This window comes from Drosophila willistoni (assembly GCF_018902025.1).
Source record: "Drosophila willistoni isolate 14030-0811.24 chromosome XL unlocalized genomic scaffold, UCI_dwil_1.1 Seg141, whole genome shotgun sequence".
Lineage (NCBI taxonomy): Eukaryota > Metazoa > Arthropoda > Insecta > Diptera > Drosophilidae > Drosophila > Drosophila willistoni.
Window position 1 is genome coordinate 13,320,361 of NW_025814052.1, and position 21,437 is coordinate 13,341,797.

General features: G+C 46.3%; 1 protein-coding gene across 1 annotated transcript; it reads right to left on the reverse strand.

The window, feature by feature from the left end:
• Positions 1–178: 178 nt before the first annotated feature.
• On the reverse strand, positions 179–17,970 carry LOC6641095 (E3 ubiquitin-protein ligase HUWE1). Its single transcript, XM_023175163.2, has 17 exons — positions 17,672–17,970; positions 17,368–17,607; positions 17,033–17,254; positions 16,691–16,962; positions 16,086–16,585; positions 10,489–15,998; positions 7,311–10,422; positions 6,714–7,229; positions 6,198–6,649; positions 4,953–6,128; positions 4,748–4,883; positions 1,710–4,679; positions 1,463–1,651; positions 1,065–1,386; positions 817–982; positions 557–747; positions 179–499 (listed from the first exon to the last, which is right to left on the reverse strand). Exons 1-17 carry the CDS (start codon positions 17,930–17,932, stop codon positions 397–399), a joined length of 16,338 nt encoding a protein of 5,445 aa, XP_023030931.1. The 5' UTR covers positions 17,933–17,970; the 3' UTR covers positions 179–396.
• Between the last annotated feature and the right edge of the window lie 3,467 nt (positions 17,971–21,437).

The following is a 21,437-nucleotide window of genomic DNA, read 5'->3' on the forward strand; positions in this document are numbered from 1 at the left end:
ATTTCGTTTCTCTTATTAATTTTTTTTTTTTTTCTTTCATCCATTCTACTTATTTTGCTTCGTGTTTTTCTTTTGAAAATTTAAGAAAATATATATCGTTTATATATATATATACGTAGGCGCGAAAATTAATAATTAATTCAACATTTTTGTTTTTTAATTTTTTTGTTTGTTTTTTTTCACTTTTTTTTTTTTTGTATAATATATACTATATAACTATATGTTTCGTATATGTTATGTTGCTGGTTCGCTTCTGGAGTGGTTGTTGAATCAGATCTCATTATATATCAGTTTTTTTTCATTCTTTTGTATGATCGCACTTTATGGTTAGGAATTAATTCTGAGTTTTAAGTCTATCCTGATTTACTGACTGACTGACTGACTGACTGGCTGCGCTTAGGCAAAGCCAAAGCCCTCGGAGCACTCGTGTATGGCCTTTAGCAGACAGCTGCGTAGTTTATCGTATGACTTGTACATGGGTAGATCCAGTTGGTTGAAGCTGAAATGGAGAATGATTTATAATCGATTCAATCAATTCATTTATTGCAACACTTACCAGGTATGGGCACAGGGCAATCGATCCGTGGAACGATCATCGCGATGTATTTGAAACTTTTGTATGCCATTCATGCCCTCCAATGATCCAAAGCCTTGTAGCGGTACTTTAGAAGTTCCAGTGACGAATTGCAGGAATTTAGCACGATCCGCTTGATCGAAGCTGCGTAAGGCACGCCAAAACCATTGTATCTAAAAGTGAGAAAGGGGGAAAAAAACATTAATTGCATTAATTAATTTAAATATATTACGACGCCTTACCTGTGACGATTTCGATGTGTATTTATGATATTCGGTATTTGCCTTTAGATCTTCTATATCAATGTCTGGCAGACCCGATATTAAAAGTTCCAATTCCTGCTCATTGAATATTGATATTAAATGCTTTGGAATTATATCATAAAAGCCCTCAAGGAATGCATCCAATCTAAAATAATAAATAACATGGGCATTTAAGATATAGAGACTTTATTTGATATATCTGATACATATATCTGTCGTGTACTTACTGCTGTCTGATGGAGCCGCTCATTTTAAGCTGGCATACCAGCTGCACATACTCAAACTTATTATCCTCGGTGACTGCAATATCACGACCATTTGGCTTGAGATCACGAATTTGGGTAACACCAAATTCTTGGACTTCGGTGGAGAATGTTAATTCGTAGCCCAAAGTGGATATATCATTTTTCATCAGATAGTCCAGACCCTTGTAGAATTCATAGTCCTGTGATTCCATGTCGGTATGCTTGACCTGTTTGCCAAGGATGTGCTTGTAGAACGAACGAGTGAAATAGCATTCCAGCAGTTTGTTATCATGCACGGCTTTGGCTAAACGAATTGAATGAGATTTAGTAGGCATTACTTTGTCATTTATTTGTCATTCTATTATTTTGTGTATTCTTACCTATGACTCGGCCAACAAACTTAAAGTAACTCAAATGATTGGGATTGGCATGACTCGATGGATTTATCATATAGGTAACGCGATCGCCCGGCGATACGCAAAACAAGGCATACATGGGATTGAATATCTCTCGCGAAATGATCACATACCATTCGCGAAGAAGGCCGCCAGCATCTTGGCCCTCCTCATCTGTGGTCCAAGAGAAATTAGAAATCAAATTGAGGAGGAAATGGAAATGGAAACTTACCCTCAAAAACAATGTAGAAGCGATTCTTCCACTCCTCGGGTCCCAGGCGATAAAGGACACGGAATGAGTCCTCAAATACGGTGACTCTCCGCACACTGACAGTATGCTCTTCCCGTCGTATGCCCTCATCCAGTCGTTCGAGCTCGGTTTGGAAGTATTTGCGTTTCACATCGAAATCTAGGATGCGCGTGTGATCCACCAGGACGGCAAACGGACCGTCCGATAAGTGTGTTGGCGATTGCCGGAGAATCTGATTCAGAACTGTACGATGCTTTTCCGCGAATTGAAGAAACTTGTGACGATCCTGACGGAGTTGAGCCTCATGCGCTGATATCGTCACATTGCTCTGTGAAACGTTACCGCCGCCGCCGCCGGCGCCGCTCAGAGATGAGGTGGAGGCTGGTATGCTGCCAGAGGAGGTATTATCCTGCATTCGTAGGTCGTCTTCAAAATTGGTAGCCCCTCCCGAAGAAATGCTGCCCTCATCTAGCGATGGGCTCTGCTCTGGCCGAGATCCACCAGCACCAACAGCACCACCACCACCACCACCAGCTCCACTGGCATCATGGGCCGGTGTTGCTTGCGCTGGCGACATTGGCATTCGTCTCTTGGCCGCCGCATCACGATGCGAGGCATGAATGAGGAAGAATGCCTCTACTGTCGGTTGCAGCACCAGGACGGCAAACTCATCTTTGGACTCCTCGAGAGCTACAAGGCATTCGCTTAGAGTGTGCCACAGCACATCCAGGCAAAGGATTTGACTGAGAGTCGGCTTCGCCGATGACTTGATGGCATTTGCCGCCATGGGAATAGCACTGGATGGTGGTGGACTACTTTCATCCTCCGTTTCTGTAGCTGTCTCTGTTTGCTCTTCGATTTCGTCCTCGCCGCCGCTCGATGATAATTGCTGTTGATTCGTTTCCATGCTAGACATTCCATGTGCATCCGAACTACTGCCGCCCGAGGCACCACCATCACCCTCTATATCGATGATGTCATCGTCAAGGAGAATGTCCTGATGGTTTATTTGGCATTCATACATATCCCGAACCTGCATGAATATTTTCAGAGTGCGCAGAAAATATGGCTGGGCGGATGAATTGGACATGAGCTTCTTCATCGACGGCAATTGCAGTTCACAGGTGGGTTTGGCATTTTTCGGTGCCGATATGATGACATGCTCCGCAGTGAAACGATCCTGCATGATGCCCTCATGGACGGTGAGATTGGGCAAGAGGGTAGCAGTGGAGCTGCTGCTGGCACCTGCTCCTGCTCCTGTTGCTCCTGCTGCTGTTGCTGCTGCTGCTACTGCCGCCTGCTGTGAAGTGCTTGGCTGCTGACTGGAGCTGCTCTGACTGTGATTGCTGTTGTACGTTCGAATCTCATAGAGCAACGTTTGTATAGCCTGACGCACCTCCTCGGCGAGACCAAGAATGGCGGCGGTTAGGTACTGAATGAATATGGCATTCGAGGCCTGCGAACACTGAGTGAGATTAACAATCAGTTTGGCCACATTATCCAGACCTTCGGTGGTGCCACACTGATGGGTAAGCACCTCGATCACCAATTGCAATTGCGAGAAATTCTTGGCATAGATTTTGCGCCGTGGCTTCTGATTGAGAAGACTAGGATTGGGAGCTCGTATAATCAATGGAGGCAATTTGCATACATTTGTCATACTATCACCCGACGCTGGATCTCCGAGAGAGGATGATGATGTCCCCGTGTCACCACCATTCGAGGAGGCCAAAGTATCACCAATTTCACCGCTGCCGCCTCCCAATTCAGCATTTGTTTGCTGCTGCTGTTGGTTGAGCGGCACCAAAGTGGGCATCTGCGTTTCACTCCCCATTGGGGGCTGCTGCTGCTCCTCCTCTTTGGGTAATTCAGTGCTTAATGAGGCCAGCAACTTGACCAGCATGTCAGTTAGATGAGGTGATCGACAGATCACCTTGTACGGCAACATCTCCAACAACTGGCCAAATGGTGATTCACTGAACGATAGAAATTCACTCAGATTGACCTGCCACTCCCATGCTGGCTGCGAGGTAAGCGGAAATTGGGCAACATTATTGAGACGCAATTGGGTTTGTCTGTCGATGGCCAAAACAACATCCCAGAAATTCATTGAATTCGTTTGATAGGCGGCGGGTGGTGACTTATTGGCCTTGCTGCTCTTGCTGCCACTGCTGAACGGCGTTGTTGTTGTTGTTGTTGTCGTTGTAGTGGTCGTTGTGGCTGCAGCTGCTTTGGCCGCCGCCGCCTTGGATGTGGATGGCGCCTCATCCAATGGGGCCTTCAGTATGCCACGCAACCGTTGAGCGGTTGCCTGCTGACGGTAAAGGGAACGCAAATCCGCCTGCCCACCACCACGATTATAGGGCACAAAACTGGACGGATAGTGTTTGGCCAGCACAAAGAGCAGATCCAAACAGTTGCGTACAATCATCTGGGCTGCCTGCGGATTAATGCTTATGCTCCGGGCATTGCCCTCATAGATCCGATTGATTAGGAATATGTTGCTCTTGTAGCCAAAGGCGGCATCTACTCGCAATTTAAGCCATTCGGGCTTACTGCCCGCCTGACCGCCGGCAGAACCGAAATTTGAGTTATCCTCATTCGTCTTCTGGACAATGCTGATCAGGGCATTGATAATCCATTCTCTGGTAGGCTTGTGGTGACACAGATTCCGTATTACCCGATGCAATCGCATGCTGTTTACCTTCTGATCCTCAACGAAGAGAAATAGCAGCAATGTGGCCAACGAGTCTGGATCCAATAGTATATTCTCATCCTCCATCATTAGCAGAGCCAGCGGTTTACCCGTATTCGGGGCATGATGATGGGCATGATGGTGGACAATTGTTGTGTGCTGATGATGCTGAGGTTGGGCATTCCCGCTGGCATCATACCACACGGCACTATGCCAGCGTGCCTCATCGAAGTTCTGCAGTGTGGTTTGGAAGCGTGCTGGAATAGATAGGGGAATATATTCACACTGAAAAACGGGCAGGAAATGGAAAAGCATGCCTACTCACATAATGCATTGCTGGGCGGATGGGCATCCAATCGTGCACCATTGCGTGACTCCCAGTCACGTCGAAGATACTGAGCTTCGGCTGCCAATTCTGGTGGCAAGCTAGCTATTTGCGATTCCTCCATATCGGTAAGTATCTAAATAGATTTGAGAGATTTCTCAGATTAGAAAGCCAAATGAAATATATATGCGGGATTATTACTCACCGCCTGTCGCAAATTCTCGGGCAAATTTTGAAAGAACGCTGCCGTATCGACGGGATCTTCAGGATTGGCACTTTGTGCCGCCTGACGTTGTTGCTCAATTCGCTGCTGCATTAGCACCTCGGATTGTATATTGGGCGGCAGGGCCGCCAGGAACTCGGGATTTACTTCAACTAGAGAATCGTGCGCTATCTGGATGGCATTCTGTTGGGCACGCTGACGAATGCGTTGCATGCGCAAATGCTCCTGAATAACCTCCTCGCGCATTTCACTGGGCAGAGCGGCCAGGAAAGATGGATCCACACCCTCTGGCACTTCCAGATCACCGAGAGCGGCACGTACCTCGGGACTCATATCGGTGGTACTTGCTGCGGCGCTCTCGGCTGCTGCTACTGCCGATGTATCTGTTGCGGATGATGTTCGATACGAAGATTCCGCGTCGGATTCCACGGCAGAAGAAGTTGGATCAGCAGAGGCCATTTCACTAGGATCTGATGTCGCCCCTGTTGTGTCTGTGTTTGAACTAGTTTCGTGTAAACTTTCCGAGTCCGGTATAGATTCGTTAGCGGATTCTTCTGCTGGTAGTGGTGGTGGTGGAGGTGGTGGTAATGGTGGTGCAATTTCACTGTTTATAGTTGAAACGTTTCCACTTTCATTCCAGCCAGCATCTTGGGTTGGAGTTGGTGCTATTGCCGTTGTCTCACTTGGAAGTGGAGGTGGTGGTGGGGGAGGTGGTGGCGGCGGCGGGGGAGGTAACGGTGCTGCTGTCGCTCCTGTAGCCGCTGCTTGTCCAACTAAAGGTGGCGACGATTCCTCTTGCATGGTTCCAGCAGGTAACATTTCAACTTCCACCTCGAGTGAGTGAGCAAAAGCGGGAGGTGCGGGTGGTGCAGGTGGTGGAAATGTTGCTACTGCTGATGATGGTGTTGGCGGTACTGGCGGCATTGGTGGTGATGATGATGATGTTGCTCCCGTCGATGAGCTGCGATTGTTTCTCGTCATCAACGACGACGACGACGACAGCGGCGTCATTGTGGTGCTGGCAGCCGCTGCATGAGCCTGTACAAATCTTTGCAAACGGGCAGGCAAATCCCGACTGGATCGGGGATTGATAAACGATGCCCCAGAGGTCCGCGATGAGTTGCTGCCCATTATTGGTGCATTGCGACGTTGTAAGCTCTGTAAAAGAAACGTAAAAGAAAGTTCGTCGATCTCTAAATTTCTTTCTGACTTTCTTAATTTACTTACCGGCGGCAATTCGTCTGTCGTATTTAATCGTTGACGCGGACGCGAAGAGCGTGCAGTGCCTGGCAAATGCGGAACTGGTGGATACCTGTGATGGCCACCACTTGGAGGTGCAGGTGGTGGAATCGAGATGTTGCTACTGCTACTGCTCTGCGATTGAACTGCTGACGCCAATTGTTGTCGACGCTGGTCGACTAGAACATCACTCAAATAGAAGCCACTGCCCGAACTGGAGGAGCTACTGCTGCTTGCTGTGATGGTCGTGTTGGCGCTCGATGCGGATGCTGCCGCCGCAGCGGCTGCATCCTGCTCTTGGGTCAAATCGATTTCAGCATATATATTATACGGCAAAAGTTGTTGGAATAAGGCAGATCTTTGGCGTGTTCCAGCTGCTGGTGCTGCTCCTCCTGCTCCTCCAACACCGCTGCCGCCGCTACTAATAGAGCTACTGCTAGCTGCAATGGGAAAGAATAAAATTTAAAGTCACGTCTAAATATATTTAGATCTTTATGTACTCACTGGTTGTCGGTGTTGCTGTATAGTCCGCGGAACTGGCATTTGATGTTGTTGCAGCAGTCGAACCAATTCCTGCTGCTGTTGTTGTTGTTCCCTCAACTCCTAAGGCTCCTCCAGCCGTAGCTCCTCCTGTGGTACTACTGTTGCTATAGCTATTCCCACCAAAACTAGGAGGCAATAACACGGGTATAGAACTACGCCGATTAGCACCACCTGTGATGCTGGTGGTGTTGGTCATTGGTGCTCCTCCTGCTCCTCCTGCTGCTGCTGCTGCTGGCGTGGTAATCGGTGTGGGTGTGGTTGTTGGTGTGGCCGTTGGCGTCGATGTAAGCGTGGCAGCGCTTGCAACGGCTGCACTTGCCGCCGCTTGTCGTGTGGCCTCCTCCTGCTTCCGTTGCTGATGGACAACCTTCAGTTCCTTGATCAGATGAGGCAGAAGGAAATGTGCCGCATATAGACAGGCATCCGTTTGACTCTCCATATCAAGAGCTTTGGCCTCCTCGAGCCACCAGTGGAGAGCTATACAAATAAACAGAGAGAGGGAGAGAAATTAGTATTCCAGAGTCCAGAATCCTTCTGTCAGTCATTAGTCAGACTTACCATCCTGGGTGAATATCTCCATTTGTGTCTCCTCTGTGGGATTTTGATGGGTGGGCATACAGACACAATACTGTTGATCCAGATAAAGTAATCTTCTGCGCACACCATTGTTGCACAATGTCGAGGCATTGGGATGACCACTGCCATTTGCTGTAGTTCCACCAGCATTGCCATTGGTGGCATTGGTGTTGACATTGCCACCACCACCATTACCACCACCACCAGCTGCTCCAGCGCTAGCTGTTCCACTAGCTGTCGTTGGCTGCTCCTCAAGGAGATTGCTCATATTTTGATTACCACCGCCGCTGACGCCGCTGCCGCTTCCGGCAACATTACGTTCAATGGCTGGGGTGCCTAGGAACGCATTTACATCAGCACCGCCACCATTAACAGATGCACTGCCTCCGGCACCTATTGTTCGGCCAATGAAATTGAAATCTGGTGCCATCCATGAATCCGATGAGGGACGCAGAGTGGCAGATGTAATTGAGCTTCCTGCTCCACCTGCTCCATTGCCAACACCGACGACTCCTCCACCGACTCCTCCTCCTCCTCCACCGCCTCCGTCGCCGCCGCTGCCGCCGCCGACTCCTCCTGCATGTGACCCACTACCACCTCCGCCATTAACATCAATGTCCAATGGCTGAGCAATCGAGTTAGTTAACCGCACACGAAAACTGCTGGGTGGAGTGGGCATCACATGGTCACTTTCCTCTCCAAGGCGTCCATACAGATAGCCATCGTCAGAGGTGCCAGCAGCATCTTCATCACCATCGCCCACACCGGCTGCATCCTCATCAGCATCCCCATCCTCATCATCGACATCGTCGTCGACATCTCCATCGGGGGCATTGACATTCCCGCCGGATGATTCACCACCACCAGTGGATACCGTCGCATTGATGGCTGCACTTCGTCGTGGACGATTATTGGCTGATCCGGATGAGGTTAAGCTAGTCAGGGCCAAGGCCAAATCTATTTGACGCTCTTCTTCGCTAACATCTACCCCCTGATTCCTATGCTCCTCCTCATCGTCGTCATCCTCATCATCATCCACATCGTCGTCGTCCTCATCATCGTCATCGTCGTCGTCCTCATCATCGTCATCATCGTCGGCATCCACATCGGCATCGTTGGAGGCCGTCTCCGAGGATACTGGCTCATATATATGATCGAAGACTTCGATAAATTGACGCGGCCTCTCCTCATCGACATCGGTTTCGCTATGCTCATCCACATCCTCATCGGGCTCATCATCGTCGTCGTCATCCTCGCCATGATGCCGCTCATCGTTCTCGGTCGAGGCATCTGAATCGGAGTCCGAAGTGCTCACCTCGCCCAACAATAGAGCATTCATATCTCTTGCCCCGCTGGATGGGGGCGGAGGCGGTGCTGTATCGGACGAGGTGGAAGCACCATCACTGCCACCCAAGCCATTGTCATTGCCGGCATTAATAGTCGAATTCATGCCACCAACACCCCCCACGCTTCCGCCTCCAACTTCCGCTCCCGAACCGCTGACATCCAGTTCCGAATTACCACGCATGCGGGAGTCGGTGGGATTCGAGCTGCTTGCACCAGAGGAAGCATTAGGAACACTACCATTCGATTGATTATTGGTTCCACCCAGCCCTCCTGCAGCGCCGGTTCCACCACCGCCAACACCGCCGCCGCCACCACCACCTCCTCCTCCTGCTGCTGCTCCTCCTCCACTGGCATTACTGCTACTTCTGGAGGCCAAACGTAATCCCTCGCTTTGGAGAAAGTCATCCCACAATTGATCAAAATTCAGGACCGGCCTCACGGGGCCACCCAATCCACCACCAGAGCCGCCACCTGATCCGCCCACTGATCCTCCTCCTCCGTCGCCCAGTGAACTACTTGCCATGGTCGAATCATGCGGCTCAGCTCCATTGCTACGCTCCTCAACGACATCGATGACTGCCGCTGTGCTGCCGACGGCGCTGCCTCCGATAATGCCCACACCACCGCCCAGGCCAACAGCACTTGAAATGCCTGGCACTGGCGCCGAATCTTCCGAATCCACAGCCATGTCATCCGAGTTGAAAATAAACTCAAAGGCATGACGCCGATCCGACAGGACATTGCGTATAATGTCCCGGAGGACATGCTCGCCCCCAATAGCATTGGTGCGATCCACCGCCGCATTGACAGCAGTCCGGGCAGCAAGACGGGGATATAGCCGGCGATTGATGATGGCACTGTACGTGCTGGCCAATCCAGATCCATTGCCATTCGAATTTCCACCGGAACTGCCGCCATTGACACCACCACTACCACTGCCATTGGAGCCGCCAACACCGCCGCCGGCTCCTGCTCCGCCGCCGCCACCAAAGAGTATTCGCTTCGAGCCCAATGTCGTGGTCGACACACTGAAGCGGAGAAGAATCTCCATTGGTCTCAGTATAGAAGCAAGAGTGCTCAGGGTATTGTGATTGGACAGATCCTTGTATTGGGCCACTTTGGTCAGGTATGTCATGACACCCTGACGCAACAGGACACGATACATATTATTGCGATGCATATGGACCTTGTCGTACAGCATTGGTGACTCAATCAAGTTGGGATACAGGCTCATTAGCACTTGCAGACGCGTATGCTTCTCGGCAGAGTCCGGTTGGGCTAAAGCCCGAGCAACAGCCGCATGCAGCTCTTCGGCCACCTGAACCTGGACACCTGCCTGCTGATAGCAATCGGATAACGAGCAGACCAACACTCTGGCCATGGTGCTCACTTCGGGGACATGATGTCGTTGGGTGAGTGGCAGAAATCGATCGAGAACCACAGCCAGAAACGTTTGTTGTGGCCCAATGATGAGCGAACTATCCGATGACTTGTAGACATGGGAAAGCAGGACGCGGGGTACAAGTGATTGATAGGCGCGTGTGGCATCCGCCAACAGTTTGAGTAGTGTGGCCCGGGATAGTGTGGGTTTCACATGATTATGGGCACTGGTTGGTATATGCCAAGTGCAGCAGCATGGTTCAAACTTGTCTGTTTGTTGTGCTTGTTGTTGTTGTGGTTGTTGTTGTTGCTGGCCAGCATTTATGGACGACTTTTTGCCACTAGCAGTTGAAGGTGTTGATGGTTCCTAAAATAAATACACACATATATGATGATTTGCTTCTCCTTCTTACTTGCTTGCTTGCTTGCTTACCTCTTCTTCATTTGATGCACTTGCTTGATCCGTTTGAAGCTCGGCGGTTGCCTGGTCAGTAGTCGCAGTAGTGGTAGTAGTTGTAGTTGTAGTCGTGACAGTGCCTCCATAATGACAACATGGCTGCACTAAGGCCACCAATAGCTCCTTCAGTACACCCACTGATGACTGAACCAAAGGATTATCCTTGAGATCATCTTTGGGCTGAGTTCCATTATTGGCGGCATTGCTATTCGTCGTCGTCGCCGTCGTCGTCGTCGTCGTTGTGGTTGTAGTTGTTGTTGCTCCACCAGCTGCCGCTGTCGGCTGTTGACCGAAACGGGATTTAACCATCACTCGGCTATCGTCGGCCAGGCTACTTTGGCTCGAGTTTAATAAATATTCCCCCTTCAGCATCTCCTTGGCGGCGGCAACAAATATTTGCGGATTCCTTGAGACGGCTGTCGACACTTGGGTCAGCACATAGATTAGATCACGATGTCCCACTGGGACAATGCCAGCGGCTCGCATGCCCAACACACGTTCCATGGCCTCCTGCAGAACTGGCGGTGCTTCCAAAATGTGCCGCAAGATTATAATGGCATAGGTTGGGAAGCCTGTAAAACTGCAAGATTGCTGCAGTTCCAGCAGCATGCGAACACCGCCGCAACGTATAAAGATCTGGGCGTTGTCATAGTTTCGGGTGAGGCGAGCACAAAGCCGCAAAAGCGACAGCTTGGTGTCATGATGCAGCAACTGGGATGGCTGAAGGAGCGACACAATGCTGGAGATAATGCGGCCGCAATCAAATTTACTGAGACCCACTTCCTGTTCGTTCAAAAGGATTATCTGAGTGCGTTTTGGCAAGGGAGTCGGAATGGCCGAGGGATGGGAGCCAGCTGCTAATGCCGCCTTCGCCGCTTTGGCAGCAGCTGCGGCGGCAGCGCTTTTCTGACGAGATTTGCTGCGCGTCGTCATGGGAGGAGCCGCTGCCTCGTCATGGTTCTCTCCTCCATGATCCTCACGACTCGGCCGTAGATTCTCCTTCTCCTTGTGCTGATCATTAAAGTTAATAAGTTGCCTTAGATGGATTATATCATCGGTTTGTGTGGTCCCTTGGCCATCGGTTGCAGTCTTAACAACACGATTCAAAACATTCTCCACCTTGTGCAGGGCCACCGGATTATGCAAATTCGAGATGGCCTCGCTTAACTTGAGGGCCGGAAAGACTGGGCGATGACTGCCAGAGGCTTCACTCACTTGGGTCATGCAATTGAAGTTGACAGTGCAACGTTGCCTGCCAATATTAATGTGCAGCCATCTTTCGCCCGCCGCATAGGCATTGCGGATGAGCTCATTGTTCGAATCCGAATAGGCATTCCATTTGCCAGTGGAGGCGTCATACCAACGCCACACATCGCTGCTCACAGCTCGCATATTGGATTTGCGCTGCAGAATGTGGCTAATGCTATCAATTGCATCAATCAGATCCACCAGATTCTGTACCCAACGTGGCACTGTGGAAGCTGTCCCACTTCCACCCCTTGCCGCCTGCTCGGCTTGCTCCAACATCCATTGACTCATGCAGTCAAGCAATTTAACCAGCGATACCATCGCATCCTGGGCAGTGATGGCCTCCACCAGAGGCAAATGCATGTCGCTGTAATTTTCCTCCAACAACAAGGTCGATGTCTTTAGGCGCACAAAGAGTCGTGTGGCTGTCATACCGGTGAGACATTCCTCCAGGCGTGTGGCCTTTGATGACGAAGTTGTTGTTGTTGATGACGCCGCCGCCGCCGCCGCCGCCGCCGCCGCCGCCGCCGAGGAGGTCGATGCAGGATTGGGCTCAAACAGTTGAAGTGTAAAGTCCACCCATTGTATGATATTCCTGACAAAATTGGTTATAAACACCTGCTTGTTCAGATGATTGTGGCGTCTGTAAAGGACAGCTATAAGATCCGCCGCACTGCTCACTGTATCCGGTATGGCCTCCATGAACTCAAAGGCTCTCGAAATGGCCTCATCGCAGAAACGATCAAAGACCAATGGCGGCATTAGCTTCAATAGCTTGTAATCGTACGATGATGTGTTTGGTCCGGAGTTTTTGCTCGAACTAGTTGTTGGTAATGCTTGCTGTGGTGGTTGTTGTTGCTGCTGTTGTTGTTGTTGTTGTTGTTGTTCCATATCAATATCCATATCACCACCTGGTGCAGGATTTACAATTGCATTTGGCTGCTGCTGCTGCTGCTGTTGCTGCTGCTGTTGTTGCTGGTTAGCTGTAGGCGGTGCTTGCTGTGTCAGAGCACTTGCTTCAGGATTGTTAAGAAGATAATCGGTTGCCTCCTCCAAGGAGGCATTACTCCTCAATGCCTCAATAATGTGATAATGCATAAAACCCATATCTGTCAGCGTCTTAATGTGATCCGCATTGAGGCCATCGTCTGTGCTGCGTATATAAAGATTCTCGAACTTGATCTCCTTGAGCCGTGTGTGATAACGTTCCAATAGCATTTGATGTGACTTAATGAGATGTTTTAATATTAATATCATTGTCTCAAACATGCTCTGTCCGTAATTGGGTATGGGTCGACGACCCCAAATCCTGCGTAACGCCTGCATGGCCAATTGATGGATGTGTATTAGATAGAAAACCGGCTCAAAGGGTACCGTATCTGGCAGATAATTGAGACGTGGACTCATGGTGTATGGCGAATCCAGCATGGCTCGTGGATTGACCATTTTCTCGAGCAGCAGAAGCCATGCATCCAGAAATTCCCCAGTGCCCTCGGGACAATCGCGTTTGTCATCCTCATGCGATTGCATTAAATCATCCATGGAAGCCCATTGATCAAATTGAAATTTGGATGAACCATTATTGTTGTCCAGCGACAAGGCCCAATAGAACATCTCGAAGAATGCCTTCAGGCCGTTCTCGGCACAGAACTGTGAGATCATCAGGTGGAAGGCGCTGCGCTTATCATCGAACAACATGGGACCAGTGAATCCCACCGAGCAGATAAGGAAGGTCAGCTTCAGTTTGGGCACTGGTTTGGGCAATATACTCTCATGACTGAAACCATTCACCAGAATGGAGCTCAAGATCCGGGCAATCTCCCTAGCCTCGGGAGTGGGTACTTTGTTAATGTTACTAATCAGATCGTTAATGCGTCGCTGTCGTGTCTGCGGCGAACCCACCGATAATTTCACCAACGTGCCCAGCAGCTCGGCCAATGCTCGACCCAGTCGAGAGCTGGCCGCTAGCAATGACTTGATATAACGAAATTGCTCCTCGGGTGTGTATTTGGTGCGGAATTCGGCGGCACGTTCCAATTTCCTAGACAATTCCGCCTCTGTGAGGGGATCCGCTGTGCCGGCTGCCGCTGACATTTGGGCAGCAATCTCATCCCAAATGAGATCTGGATGCTGAGTGGGCTCATCGGAGCATAGATTAAGCAGAATTGTGCTCTCCCATACCAGCGATATATACAATTGGACCAATTGTTGCAACAACTGAACTCCTGTCTCGCGGTTCAGGCCCCAGCGTTTCAGGAGAAACGCTCGCATCTCGTTCGAGGCATTGCGACAGAGATGGACCAGCATAACGACATAGCCATGGACGAAACTCATGTTGTGCAAAATGGGCGTGTACTCGGCATTGGAGAAGCCATCCTCAAGACGCTGGCAGCAGACGAGTTCCGCCAATAGGACACTGCCGCCGGGAAATGTGAAATGTTTGATAAGCGGCTTCAATTGAGCCACAATATCGGCCAACTGCTTAAGGGCCACATCGAGGACTTTGGTCTCCTGGGCCTGGCTCAATATGGCCTTGCAGACATTGGCCACAGCTTGTGAGGTGGTCGAAACTGGTGAATCCACTGGCAGATTTGGCAGAGACAACAATTGTAATATCGGCTTAAGCCCTCCATGCAAAACAAATTCACGGCAGTGATCCCCATTGGGACTATTGCTGAAAATGGCCTCAATGAATTTCATTACATTGAGAATGTAATCGATTAATGGAATGGCTTCCCGTTCCTGCGGAGGTGCCACATTACTGCGCACCAACTGTTGTTGCTGCTGCTGTGGCTGCTGTTGTTGTTGTTGTTGCTGTTGTTGTTGTTGTTGCTGTTGCTGTTGCTGCTGCTGGGATCCAGTAGATCCAGTGCCAGAAACGGGAATAGATGACACAGCATTGCCAATTGGAGCATCGGCGCCTGTCGTCTGGGTACGTCCATTATTGGCTGATGGCGTTGATGGATTTGTTTGCGCTTGAGCTGGCTGTTGCTGGGAGGCCGAGCTCATTTCATCATCATCATCATCATCATCGCCACTGCTATCGTTGTTATCGCCGGTTCCCTGGCCTGACCCGGCCACCATTACCATGGGCGATGGGGCAGATGCCACATGATGGACATGCCCACCGACACCAACACCACCGCTGCCATGGCTACTAGACATGGCCGAACCACCAGCTCCACTACCAACACCACTCTCCTTGTTGGCTCGCCAGCAAATGAAACTGGGATCGGATCCCAGGCGTACCAGTTCGTTAAGCAATCTGACTATGGCCTCAGTGGCATCGGCTCTTAGATACGGATGATGTTTAATCAGATCATCCATGGCATTGCCCAAATTGGTAGCCGTATCGCCTAGCGGATCAGAGGAGCGTCGACGACGCATTGCCACCAGATAATCGGGTGAGAGTAGAACCTTAAGCACCTTATCGAAGGGATCGTACGAGAGGAACTCAAAGAGGCCGCGCTCGTTCAGGCATAGCGCCGAAAAGACATTCGGCAATGAGCCCAGAACTTCACGTGTGGCGGGCACATCCTTTTGGAGAAGAGCTTTCAGCATCACACTAGTTATGCCCAGATCTTGGAGTGACGACAGCAACGATGGCTCGTTGAACACATAGACAGTGACCACATCGGTGGCCAGGAGGAACAGCGATGGACCATAATATTCCGCATTGGCTATAATGTGTCGCAATGACTGGGTAAGACTGGTCTCCATAATATTGCGCATATTGCTGAAGTGGGCATGGTCCTGGATGCTCTTCTTTAGAAAATTCAACATGGACTTGAGCAAGGCGGCTCTCTGGGTAACACACGAGGGCTTCTTAGGCTGCAGACTGCTTGGCAGCTGCGTCGAAAGCTCTGCTTTCCGTTCGGCTAAAGGACGGGCATAATAACTATTGGCGGGATATTGAATGGGTCGGCCACCGCCGGCGCCATTACCACCGCCAGCAACTCCAGCATTTGCACTACCAGAAGCAGTTGCAGATTCACGATTTTCACTCGAACTCTGCATGGATGCTCCTCCAACTCCAACTCCACTTGTGATGGTTGCGCCGCTTTGGTTGCCCTGCTCCAAAAAGACGCGATAGGATCGACTTGCTTGGTTATTAGCCATATTGCCACCGGCACCACCTCCAACACCACTGGCTCCACTGCCAGCAGCATCCTCATTAGAATTCTCACCGCGTGGTGAGCCACTTCCGCTTGCATTTGAAGCATTCTCTGTGGCAGCATCTGGATTAGACAGAAACAAAACGAAAAAACGTTTGTTTGTTTAACAAAGTAAGATCAATCGACAAAGGAAGCGTCGTCGAAACTCACCATCATCATCGTCCACCTGTTCAAGAGAATTATCCATTTTGTTATCATCATCTCTGTCCCGCAGTGTCGATTCCTTCAGCGTGATGCCAATATCGGCCAAGGCCTTGCAGCAGCTTTTAATCTCCTTCTCTAAGCGATCGATGAAGACATTCAATCCATTATTCTGATGGAATCGGGCTATATCGATGTTGGTGATCAGATCGATAACACGCACAGCACGTGTCACGAATGTTATATGCTCAAGATCAACTCCCGGCCAACTAATTACGCATAATAATGACTGCATCATGCCGCTCTTAACCAGAGCAGAGCCACCCAACTCATAGCTGGCTAAATGATAGAGCAGCGAGAACAACGAAGTGGCCAAAATAAGAGGATATCTTTCAGTCAAGCCGTGTGTGGTCAGATTATCAATGCAGTCGCGTACAAGTAACGGCAATGTACCACCTTGCCGCTCCGCTCCTGTGTAATGCACAATTTTCATTAGCCTGGATCCGGCCCTGCTGCAGCAAATCATACATAATTGTGACATGGAATAATAAAAGAAAAGAAATTGGCTTAAAACGGAACTTCATAATTTTAGTCCCTTCTGTTCTGTCCATTACCTGGGCACATTGGGATTCCGATCGAAATGAAGCATAGAGGTGAGAGTGCGTAAGACAGCGGCACGAATTTCCACTAGATGTACATCCTCCTTATCAATCAGTTCGCATAGCTCTTCGCCAAAGCCAGCATATAACACCTTATCTGTATTATCCTGCAGAGCATTTGAATAAATTAATATCGAGACAGCCTGTAGCCGGGCCTGAACGAATTGTAGACGTAGCTTGTAATTATTAAAGCCCGAAATGAGGCGCACTCGATGGGCAATGCGCATCTGTAAAAAAAGAAGATTAATTCATCAAAATCTCAATCCTTTTAGACTTTGACTAGTTCGTTCATCATACTTTAATTGCCTCGCTGGGCTTTGAGATCTGTCCGGCAATAGTTTTAATCACTTCGGGGGCAGCAGCCGTGTGGCATAGATCCATCATATCGGGTATCTCCAATTGGGCAGCATGACCATGCTCATCCACATAGTCAATGCAAAGCTGATAGAGAAATTCTAATTTCGGCTCACCGATGCAGCAATCCTTTAATGAAAGGCCATAGTTGGGATCACCCCAGCGCTAAAGGACAACGTATAAAATACATGATATTATTAGAGCCAAACTGTGTGTAAATAATGCTGATCTAATTCTCCTCAAAATCTCCAACTAAAGTAGATTGTAAACATATTTACCTCAGCTATATTGAATAATTTCACAATTAGCAATTCCTTCTTCTCGAAAGGGAGACGTGGTATAAAGTTACTTCGCTTGGAGAACATATAGAGCAAATTTAATACAGCCAAAACAATGTCCATATTCTGAGAGGAGAGCAACTGCGTCAAATGCTCAATTGAATTGTACAAATGTCGCGAAAATGAATGCTCAATGAGCAATGTGGTAAAGTTCAGTACATGAAGCAATAGAGTGACATCCTACAAACAAGTTAAAAACATTAAAGCATATTCAAATTTAGTCGTGTCTGCTTGAACTTCTTACCGGGAAATTTGTGTCGCATTGCAAGACAAATTCATTGCCATTGACATGACGGGCTGCTTCCTCAAGAATTTTATCAAAACGATCCAAGATTTCAATCCAATGATACAGCTCACATTTGCCATAGATCCAGACATGAACTGTATCCAAAAACTCCATGAGCTCAGCTCGTGTACGCCGTTTGGTAAGCTCATCGATTAATTCGCGGCATTCGGAAGTTAGCTCCGAGGAGCCCTTCTTCAATTTAACAGTATCCACTTTCATGGCGAATGGGGGACGGGGACGACGATGACAATGACTTCACTTCACTTCACTCTCCCTCCTCCTCCTCCACCACCACCACCACCTCCTCCGCCACCGACTCTTCCTTTTTGTCTAGTGTCGCTGCTACAGCTGCTGCTGATGATAAGGATCCTTCCACTAGATCCTCTGACTCCACTATTAAATGGGTGTGGGTCCTCTTTTGAAATAAACCTTCTGTATCTATCTACAAATGTATATTCTTTCTATTGTTTAAGCATCGATTTATGTTAATAAACTGTGGAATATTAAAATCAATAATTTGATTAATCCTTATAATTAAATGGTAAATAAATATCTTTCGATCCACAAAAAAATAAATCTAATTGAAATATTGTTGACTTTTACTTGATTTAGACTGCGTTCACATTTGTTGTTACATTTAATAGTAAAAAATAAAAGAGTATAGAGTAACGGTAACTGCAGGAGCAACACTTTGAACACTAATTGTAGGAGATAACTGCACTTGTCAGCTGTGAGCGCAATTGTGAGCAAACCTTTGGCCAATTGGCAGCAAAAATGAGAGCGATACAAAAGAAAAAAAAAAATAATAAAAGACAAGACAGATGGAGAGCGATAGATAGAGAGAGAGCCAGGCATATTATTTTCAACTAGCAACAACAGACAGAATATAATAAAAAAAATAATAATTAAAACTAAATTAGATATAACAATTAATAAGACTTTAATGATTCAATTTATTACAAATTAATTTGAATTTGTCAATACAACAAAAATGTTGATGATTTGCCAATGCCAGGAGGCAGGATAGGTTGTTTGTTGCTGCTGTTCCTTCGAAATATTTACATACATACATACATACGTATTTATTTTTTGTTTTTTTTTTTTTACACCGGTGTGTCGGGAGTTGGGAGCAATTGTAAATTTCCGTTTCGCAGTTTTTCCAATTAAAGCATAAGAAAACAAACAACATTGAGGGCAGGGGAGTTTCCGCCGTTTCTTTTTTTTCAGAAATCAGTCGCAGTATATACAAATATATATATGCTTTTATGTATGTACATATCTACATATATAACAATTTTGCTTCACCGAATTTTCATTATAGCCTGCAAGCAACAGCAACAACAATACACTATAAGATTCGCTCTCACTCTCTTGCTCTTTCTCTCCCTCTGCCGTCTATGTCTCTTTCACTCTCACATCTTTTCACTGCATTTTTTTCTTTTCTTTGTAATATTTTTTAAGGTTTTTTCTTTTAATTTCACAATGTGAAATTTACTAAACACCGAATCTAACCTTTAACAACTAAAAACTTTTTATGTTTCATTTTTTTGCTTGTTTTTCGACAATGAAATGTAAAAACGAAAAAAATCTACCGTAGCTACCCATTAAAAAATTAAAGAAATTTTGCTCTAATCAATCGAAGACGTACGAACACACATAATACTCACATTAATGATAAACTGCAGCATATTGCTGCTATCATTATTATTTTTAATTTTCTTCTACAATGTGCTAATTCGGTCTACAATTTACAATTTAACAATCTTAATCTCAGTTTTTGTGTAAAATTTATATCCACCAGAGCAGCAAACAAAGACCATCGCCTATCGATAGGTTATTTGCGTTATGCTAGAGATGGTCGATATCCTCCTAACGATAATAAGTTTACACGGCATTTTTGAAAAACGATTATGCACATAAATAAAACGTTTTTTCAAAATCCATATTGAAACCAAAAATGATGATGCTAATAAAAAATCTAATTTTGTATTTTTTCTTTAATTTTTAAACAAAGTTACCGTTTGACAATATTAATGAAAATCAGACTCAAGTTTTTCAAGTTATGGAAAATTGTTTTGTCTCTAACAAGAATTTTTGGTCCTGAAATTATTTGTTTAAATATTGTTCTTACACAGTCAATTTGTTTTTTCTTTTTTTATTTTGCTAGATTAAGTTAAGTCGACAATTTGCAAAATGCGCATGCTAAAAAATTAAGTAGTCCTGCCGACTTTGCTATACCATGCACAAAGGAAAACAACCGTTTTAAATTTATGAAAACTAATATATGTAAACGTTAATACTATCTCGCTTTTGGCCGTCCTTATGGCACATCTATCGGAACACGTTTATACAGGTATCCCTCGTATAACGCGATAGTTACGTTCCAGAAGAATTGCGCGTTATCTAAAACATAGTTTTCATATAAATTTGGGGGTTATGTTCCAATAGGTTTTTTTTTTTAAATAAAATACATACAAAATAACAGATGCACATATATTTTAACTCAATACTAAAGTTCATACTTTCCTATACAATTAAATACACAAGATATGAATACTAATACATATGTACCTACATATTTCATAATTATGTATTTTCCCCTTCGCGTTATATAAGCCTAAATTTCGCGTTGTACTGAAACCCCTAATTTTTCCAAATCGCGTTATATCGAAAACGCGTTGTATAAGACCGCGTTATACGAGGGATACCTGTACTTATAACTATTGGCTATTTCTAGTCCGTTTTGAACAAAATTTTGTATGTCTGGTCTACATTAAAAAAATTTGGTAGCTTTAGCTTTTATAGTATCCGAAATCTAGGTATCTATACGAACGTACATTCGGACATGGCTAGATCAACTCAACTATTGATGCTAATCAGGAATTTACATCCTAGATTAACATGAATTCTTTAAAAACTATAACTCAACCGACTAAATTGCAAAAGATAAACAAATTTTATTTTCAACTTGATGAAGATTAGTTTTATTTTATTGCATGACATACACACACCAACGTACATATACCATATATGTATACATCATTTATACATAGATATAAAGATGATCATCCACAATATATATGGGATTTATATCTCAAACCCAAATCAGTCCAATCTATATACATACATATATGTATATCCAGCATTTCATTTGCTTTGAAAGCCATATAAACACACACACACACAATTTTGTTGTGTTCCATTTGGTGTGTATGTAGTATCCATATATGATGATTCCCTTTACTTTGTTTTGAGTAGTTTGAAAATTGTTTTTGTTGTTTGTTACACATTCAAAATGTAGAAAAATATGATTCCTAAAAAAATACAGGGTAACTTTTTGTTGTTGTTGTTTTAATTAATATTACTTTGTTTTTCGCATTACATGTGTATATAAATATAATTTTATGTTTTTGTTTTTGTTTTTTTTGGGTTTTCATTCTCATTTCTTTGTGTTTTGTTTGTTTGTTGGTTTTTTTCTTTGCTTTTTTTTGTTGGTACAGAGGTTCAGAGACATAAAAAACAGGCGCTAGTTGAAACCTTTGGAGGGCAAACAGATACATTTTACATACAGATGAATGCATTTTACATAAACATTTTGTCTAGTTCTTATCATATTAGATTATAAATAGGATATACAGCATTATTAATAATTATTATTTGTTATATTTCTTGATAATTCAGACTTCAGACGTGTAAGTGTGTGAGGGTGTGTGTGTGTGTGTAT

Coding starts and splice junctions, on each gene's coding strand:
- LOC6641095 (XM_023175163.2), bottom strand. CDS start 17,932: ATGAAAGTGGATACTGTTAAATTGAAGAAGGGCTCCTCGGAGCTAACT. Junction 15,999..16,085: donor ACAGGTGGACGATGATGATG/GTGAGTTTCGAC, acceptor TGTCTAATCCAG/ATGCTGCCACAGAGAATGCT. Junction 4,680..4,747: donor TCCGCCCAGCAATGCATTAT/GTGAGTAGGCAT, acceptor TATCTATTCCAG/CACGCTTCCAAACCACACTG.